Source organism: Fragaria vesca, linkage group LG5 (genome assembly GCF_000184155.1).
Source record: "Fragaria vesca subsp. vesca linkage group LG5, FraVesHawaii_1.0, whole genome shotgun sequence".
Lineage (NCBI taxonomy): Eukaryota > Viridiplantae > Streptophyta > Magnoliopsida > Rosales > Rosaceae > Fragaria > Fragaria vesca.
The window spans coordinates 21857392-21864886 of record NC_020495.1 but is presented as its reverse complement, the minus strand read 5'-3'; the positions used below and the strand labels follow the sequence as shown (position 1 = coordinate 21864886).

The window sequence follows — 7495 nt, the reverse complement described above, 5'->3', positions numbered from 1 at the left end:
AGGAAGAAGATGAAATAGACTTTGAGTTTGAGACCGACACAGAAGAAGTGCAAGAGGGATATGGAGAAGAAGAATTTGAGGCATAGGCTAGTAAGAATCTAATTTGTTTCTTTCAAATTGTTTTTTTTATAATTTCTAAGAACCTTGTTGTTGAACATTTTGTCTATTTTTGAAGTATTTTGCTATTTTAGAACATAATAATGATTTTATAAATTTTATTTATATAATTATTTGAATTAAATAAATAAAAGTTATAGAAAATAAAAAACCGCCTAGGCGGCCCGATTAATCCTCTGGGCGCTAGGCGTTGGCTGTCCGCCCGACTAGCGCCTAGCGTTTTTTAGAACCTTGATTTTACCCTTATTAATAATATTGTTAGCAATATAAAGCCTAATAGTGCTAACACATCTGGCCTCCAACTCCTCCCAATCTTCATATGATATCTTCTTCGGCTTTGCATCCTTTCCCTTCAACGGTTTTGCAAGACCTTATTGAACTAGGATGTCCTTCACCCTCGTTTGCCATAGAGTGAAATTTTTTTTCCATCGAACTGCTCCACCTTGAAATGTGAGATGCGTAGACTAGAACTTGCCATAACAAACAGCCCACGACCGAAGAGCCGAGGCTCTGATACCACTGTTGGGAAATTGATCCCACGCCACACAAGTGCTAGAAATTAGATGGAAAGAAGAAATAAACAAGTCATGAAGAACACAAGATTTAACGAGGTTCGGCCAATATCCTTGCCCACGTCCTCAAAGAGTATCACCTTCACTAATGAGAGAATTACACATGTACAAGATTACACCACTCAAGTTTATGCCCAACCCAAGCCCTTATATCCAAAAGGACACCCCTTGTATACCCTCTCTCAACCAAGAAGATTATGTCATTGTTGGGTTTGGTGTTTATCCCTCCTTGGTGGAGATATTATGCATGGCATGAATGCATAGAGTTATTGGTTTGTGCATTCATGGTGATAAGTTATGCATGACATGAATACATAGAGTTATTGGTTTGTGCATTCATGGTGATAAGTTATTCATGGAATTGATGCATAGTTAAGTGAGAATAAATGTATGAGATTAAATTCATGATATAACTCTTAGTCTTCCTAGGGAGTTACATGGAGATAATGGGGAAGATGGAAGGTTTGATCATGGTCATGAATGAGCATTGATAGAGTAACTCTAGAGACTTCTATCAAAGGCTATAAAAAAGGTGAAGCTTGTGTTGAAGCAAGCAAGGAGAGTAAGGGAGCAACTCTAAGGGTCTTCGTGTATAGAAGATAGGTTGAGTTGTGTTCAAGAGTGTGAATAACTCTTGGGGTAGGGTAATCTTCTAGGTTGAGAGAGGGTGTACAAGGGGTGTCCTTTTGGATACAAGGGCTTAGGTTGGGCATAAACTTGAGTGGTGTAATCTTGTACATGTGTAATTCTCTCATTAGTAAAGGTGATACTCTCCGAGGACGTAGGCAAGGATATTGGCCGAACCTCGTTAAATCTTGTGTTCTTCTTGGCTTGTTTATTTCTTCTTTCCATCTAATTTCTAGCACTTGTGAGGCATGGGATCAATTTCCCAACAATATGTAGGTAATGGTCTTCCACCTTCCACCCTTCAGCCCTCCATTTCAACGATGCAGAACTTGCCTCAGCATGCAAGAATCATTCCTGTAAATCAATTAGCAAAATCGAAACTGTTTAGTGGTATTTGACTGGTGGTGTTCTTTGGTAAATTTGTTGCCCTTAAACTTGTATGGAACGATAAAGATTAGACTGCTGTCTGCAAAACTTACTTTAGGGGTGATGGAAGAGGTATCAAACTTTGAAGTTTCATATACACCTAACTAATTGGCTTTGCATATACTTCGAATTTAAAATGACTAGGTGAATAAAAACCTTTTTTTTTTTTATTAATGCAGACACCACCATTTTCACGTGCCTCCTAACAAGAAATTAGCAAGAAAACAGGTACTGAAAATATAAAATGAGTTGGTGTACAATTTATGTTCATGAAAAATTACTTGTTTTCATGAAGCTTTGCCCCCATTATAGTGCAAATGTTTCCTTTAAAATAATTCTATTGGTTAATGATTGCATTTTAGATGCTTGGTATCTTGAGAGGTTATAAGGACAAATGCTAGGAGGAGAGTCCTCTACTCCCCTCCAACAACTCACTGGAGGGTTTGCTATAAGTACTCTGTAGTCTGTACTCGATCTCAACACATGTAAAACCCAGGAAAGTGGAAGATGGACGAGTTGGGTTTCTGGTGTCTGGTTTTCACAGCTTCAGTTGGTGGCTTTGGTGTTCTAGTTTTGGTCCTAAAGAGAGCAAATGAGTGGTACTTTGTGAGCAGCTTGGGTGAAAACCAGTCTAGTCTGCCTCCAGGTGATATGGGATGGCCTTTCATTGGGAATACCTTGTCCTTCCTCTATTCTCTGAAATATTCTAGATCTTCGCATGTATGCATGTAGTGAATTTTCGGAAGTGCTAAAGCCTAAAAGCACTTTCAGTAGTATATATTTGGCAGGACAGCAGTGACTTTTTATTGCTAGTGCTTCCACACTTGTTTCCAGGAAACACTTGTATTTTTTCAACAGAACTTGTTGTAGACTCAAACAAAAGAGCTTTTAGCAGAAGGGCTATGGAGCGAAAGCACTTCATTTATAAGAGGGCAGATGTTACTATGCTGATTGCGTATTCATATAATCGATTTACTACCTAGATATATAGTGGATAATCTTACTCCAACCTGGTGTTCAGGTGGTTTATCTCATACGTGCTAGCCCAAATGGTCACATATGTTCCATGTCACACTACATATTTTTGCGACATCTTTGAAATCCTTGGGAATTCAAATACTTTAGCCTCCCACCCAGTTTGGTTATGGGTTTAAGCTCTAAGTTCCGACATATGGATAGCATGTGAAATGACAAAATTTTGTTATGTCCTTATGTTTAATGCTTAGAGTTTCTTACATGCTAACTTTTCTATTGCATGGTACACCAGATATGGTCAGAAAGGAATTTCCAAGGCCTATTTGTTTGGAAAGCCAACTATCATAGCTACGGAACCTGAAATATGTAGAAAGATCTTAACAAATGATACCCAATTCAAGGCTGGCTGGCCAAAATCCATTACAGAACTATTATTAGGAAAGTTAGCATTGATGGACAATTCTGCAGAGGATCACAAGCGCCTTCGCAAGCTGACCGCGGCTCCAATCAGTGGTCACAAGGCACTGTCTATGTACCATGAATACATCAAGGATGTCGTAGTAACTTCATTGGATGAATGGTCCAAATCTGAGGAACCAATTGAGTTCTTGACTGAGATCAGGAAGTTAACTTTCAAAATAGTCACGCACATTTTTCTGAGCTCTGAGGTTGGTCCCATGTTGGAGACCTTAGAAAAAGATTATACCACTCTCAATCATGGACTAAGATCCATGGCCATTAACCTTCCTGGCTTTGCTTATCATAATGCACTCAAGGTCAGATTTCTTTGTTTCATTTCATCTTTTTACTTTCTTTTAATGCTGTTGTGATACTTTTATTCAGTTCAACACCATAAGAGTATTGCAAACTAAGTAAAAAAAAAAAATACTGCATTACATCATTAAGACTTAAGAGATAAAAAATGATCACACTATTACGGAAATGGATTCTCTACCATGCTTGTTTTTGTTTACTTCAGCTGTAATACTATATTACCAAGTGTTTTCTCTTATGTTCACACATCCTACATTTATAATACAGGGCAGAGAATCTAGATCCCTATCTTATTTATCAGATTATTTAGTCTACCGAAAAAATTTGACTTGATTTATTGATGTTCTTGCATGCATCAGGCTCGGAAAAGGTTGGTAAAGACTCTTCAAGTGATTGTTGATCGAAGAAGGGAAAGAAAGGAGGGTAGTCTATCAAGGGAAAGAAGAGATTTGCTGGATTTATTACTGGAAGCCGAAGATGAGACTGGTAGAAAACTATATGATGAGGAGATCATAGACATAATCCTCATGTACTTAAATGCTGGTCATGAATCTTCAGCCCATGCCACAATGTGGGCAACTCTCTTTTTACATCAAAATCCAGAATTCTACCAAAAAGCCAAGGTGGGTAGGTGCCTATTTGTAGAAATTGAATTTCATTGATTGAAAAAGGTTTACAATAGCTCGTACTGGTAATTAGATGCACGCATTCAAACGCGAGTGTGGTGTTAAGTACTGGTTTTGTGTCTGTAAAGAAATTTAAGTGTGGCGACCAATTGCTTGGAAACCAAGTTAATTTGAAGTGTGCTATAAATTTGTCTACAGTTGCTATTCTTCCTAACAGTTGTGAACCGCAGTTGTCTTTCAGAATTTATCGACGAGACTTTGTTAAATGTTGATGTAATCTTACCTTTCAGGCAGAGCAAGAGGAGATTCTTAAAAGTCTATCACTAAACAGATGGAATATCTTTCTAAGGTAAGCCAAATTTTTAGCATCCTGAATTCCTGATCTTAAGCATATGCCTCTGATTTCAACTTCAACAACTAACAAGTAGCAATGCTTGGTGAAAAGGTAATTGATGAAACAATGCGCGTGGTTAATATCTCGCTGTATACTTACCGGGAGGCTACAGCTGATGTTAACATCTCTGGTAAGCAATTAATCTCTCTATATTATCTATTTATTGTTATATCAGTTTCTTGTGATGAAACTTACTAGGACATGTTGTGTGTTCAAGGTTACACAATACCAAAGGGATGGAAAGTGATGATATGGTTCAGAGGAATACATTTGAACCCAGAAATTTATCAAGATCCAAATGAGTTCAATCCCTCAAGATGGAACGTAAGCTAGATGACTCGCAGAATTAGATGTCTTTGTATACTGTATTCATCATTTCATGCATTACAGGTATGACTGAGCAAAATTTTACATCTCAGAGGTTAAACAAGTATCTGTCTTTTTTCTGTTCCTTTTTGTAGGAAAGTAAAGTGAAGGCAGGGACTTACATTCCCTTTGGAATAGGAAGTAGGCAATGCCCTGGAAGTGATTTGACCAAGCTTGAAATTACTACATTTCTTCACTACTTTCTCCTGAATTATGAGTAAGTGCCTTGCTTTTCAAAGGTGGCCAATTTTAAGTTGAATTGTCAGATTCAAAATTCTAGCCTGATTTAAATCCATATATCCAAATGCAAAATGCAATGGTCCATTTGGAAGGAGACACTATTAATCTAATAACTGATACTTATCCATGAACTTTCAGATGATTCATTTTACCTAATCACTTACACTCTTAATGGTATATATTAAGTCATCTGCAATGCAGTGTCTCCAGTATCTTGTAATCCTTTTCCTCCAACCAATTCTTCCATCCAAATGTACTTGTCATACTATTATATAACTCTCTCTATGACACTGAAAATGCAAGTTATGCAACTATATGAATGATAAATAATAGTCTCTGACATTGAACTTCTTGAATGCAGGCTCGAACGACTTAATCCGGGATGTAAAGTGAGGTACTTACCTCATACAAGACCCGAAGACAATTGTTTTGCAAACATTAAGAAGCTTCCATCAACATCATCATCTATATAAATTCTGTACTATTTGTATAATAAACATGTAGTTATGTCCTTATTGCATCCCTTGATCGGTGTTTGTCTGGTGCAAAAGATAATAATAGTAGTTGACATTTGAATAAATTGTTGGGGTTAGACTTGCTTCAAGTACAGTCCCCCTACTTTTGTATAGTCCAAGATAAGCAATGCAGGCTAGAGATAGAGAGATGATACATAGTGCACTTGAAAGGGAAATGAGGGAAAACACATTTAACTTGGAACCTGCAGTTTTGTAATAATATTTTGACAAGAACTTGTCAAACAAGATTCTTAAACATCTGAGAATCAGTCGGTTCAAGATTACTTGGCCTGCAAGTCTGATTACATTCTAGTGGGCTGCATCTTCTTCCTCGCAGAATTTCGTGTATTCTTTAGCACCCAATAAGGATTCTAGTTCTGATGGATTGCTGGGTTTCACCTTGATCATCCATCCATCTTCATATGGGCTTGTATTGATCTTCATCAGAAAATACACCAAATGAGTGTTAACAACAGAACATGTTGTCAAACAAACATGCCACTATGTTATGTTGTCAAATTGTAATTTTATTTAGTAGCCTGGTTCAGATCGAGAGTCTAACAACTTAACATGTCACATTTTTAAGGAAATACAGGTGTGAAGTTAAGGAAAAGCAATTACCAAACCAGGTGTTTCACTAAGCTTCGGGTTAACCTCAACAACCTCACCAGAGATTGGGGAATTTACATCACTGGTTGCTTTCACACTTTCAACATTTCCGAAGCTGCTGCTTTGGGAGACTACAGTACCCGGTTCTGGCAGCTCCACAAACACCACTTCACCAAGATGGTCCTGAAACAAAAAAAGCTTCATCTAGTCACTCTATCTGCTACTTCAAATATCACATCACTCGCCGAACTGGCTTACCAAAAGTTTATCACATAATATCCGAACATATGCCCGCTCTGAATTTCAATTATTCCTAGTAGATTAGATTCTGCAATGTGCACTTCTACATCATTTGGTGACTTCCTTCCTTTTCAGACCATAATAAGGTTCTGACTTGTGAAAAAAAAGCTCATATATAGTACATCACTTGTTTCTAAACATAACACTAACCTGAGCATGGTCAGTGATACCAATTGTAGCAACTGAACCTTCATGCTTCACCCATTCATGTGAAGATGCATACTTCAACCCTTCCAAAACTGCAAATCCAACATAAATCCCAAAAAGTTACAATTCTTTCAAATCCCACCAAAGAATACATACCCAAAACCGTTAGTTTAATCCAGCTCTGAAATTGCCTGTACTAAATTTTCATACCTACACATTAGAGAGACTAAGCATACATGCATTAGCAGCATTCTTTGATTCCAGTGAAAAAGCTAGGCACTTTATAATCTAGACCACACTTCTAGTTGACCCTTAGCACTAAAAGTAAAAGAAGCCAAAAGAAAAAAGCCGTTGACCAAGTTAAAGAAAGTGAGAAGTAGTACCAGTGGAAAAGCATCTGGAAAGAGAGAATGCAGGGGAGAGTTGAGCTTTGGAGGCACCACCAGAGATTCTGAGAGCATTGGCTGTAGAAGAAGCCCACATTCTCAGTGCCATGGTTTTGCTACGTTATCTCTCTTCTGTGTCTGTGTGAGGTTTGCTTGGGTTATCTGAAACCTCAAAGGCTGTTATGAAACAAAAGAGTAATGGCACACAAACTTAGGATATGTCGTTTTATCTTCGATGAATGGTTGGCAACAAGAAGCTCATCCTAAGACACCATACAAACACCTCACTTATTTGGTACTGCTTTTTGGGCCTACTAGGGGCTAAACCGGTCCATGAAAGTGTCGATAATTTTCACTTAAGAAAGTATTTATGAGAGTTTAGTAAATCATTGTGAAATTATTTATGAGCAACTAGAGAGCA

At 37.7% G+C, this 7495-nt stretch overlaps 1 protein-coding gene and 1 pseudogene across 2 annotated transcripts; one reads left to right on the top strand and one right to left on the bottom strand.

The window, feature by feature from the left end:
* The first annotated feature begins 2249 nt into the window (after positions 1-2249).
* On the top strand, positions 2250-5590 carry LOC101310133 (annotated as a pseudogene).
* A 14-nt stretch (positions 5591-5604) lies between these two features.
* Positions 5605-7332, bottom strand: LOC101314855 (glycine cleavage system H protein, mitochondrial-like). 2 transcript variants are annotated; one of them, XM_004300212.1, is made up of 4 exons: positions 7072-7332; positions 6692-6780; positions 6254-6424; positions 5605-6070 (listed from the first exon to the last, which is right to left on the bottom strand). In XM_004300212.1, exons 1-4 carry the CDS (start codon positions 7181-7183, stop codon positions 5942-5944), a joined length of 501 nt encoding a protein of 166 aa, XP_004300260.1. In that variant the 5' UTR covers positions 7184-7332; the 3' UTR covers positions 5605-5941. The 2 variants fall into 2 exon arrangements, with proteins under 2 accessions (XP_004300260.1, XP_004300261.1); XM_004300213.1 differs by having other exon boundaries at positions 6320-6424; positions 7072-7308.
* Positions 7333-7495: the final 163 nt, after the last annotated feature.

Bases quoted from the DNA above. Each gene is read 5' to 3' on its own strand.
- LOC101314855 (XM_004300212.1), bottom strand. From the start codon at position 7,183: ATGGCACTGAGAATGTGGGCTTCTTCTACAGCCAATGCTCTCAGAATC. The intron at 6,425-6,691 runs GTTAGTGTTATG...TTTTTGTTTCAG, and splicing joins GTATCACTGACCATGCTCAG to GACCATCTTGGTGAAGTGGT. The intron at 6,071-6,253 runs GTAATTGCTTTT...TTTCTGATGAAG, and splicing joins TTAGTGAAACACCTGGTTTG to ATCAATACAAGCCCATATGA.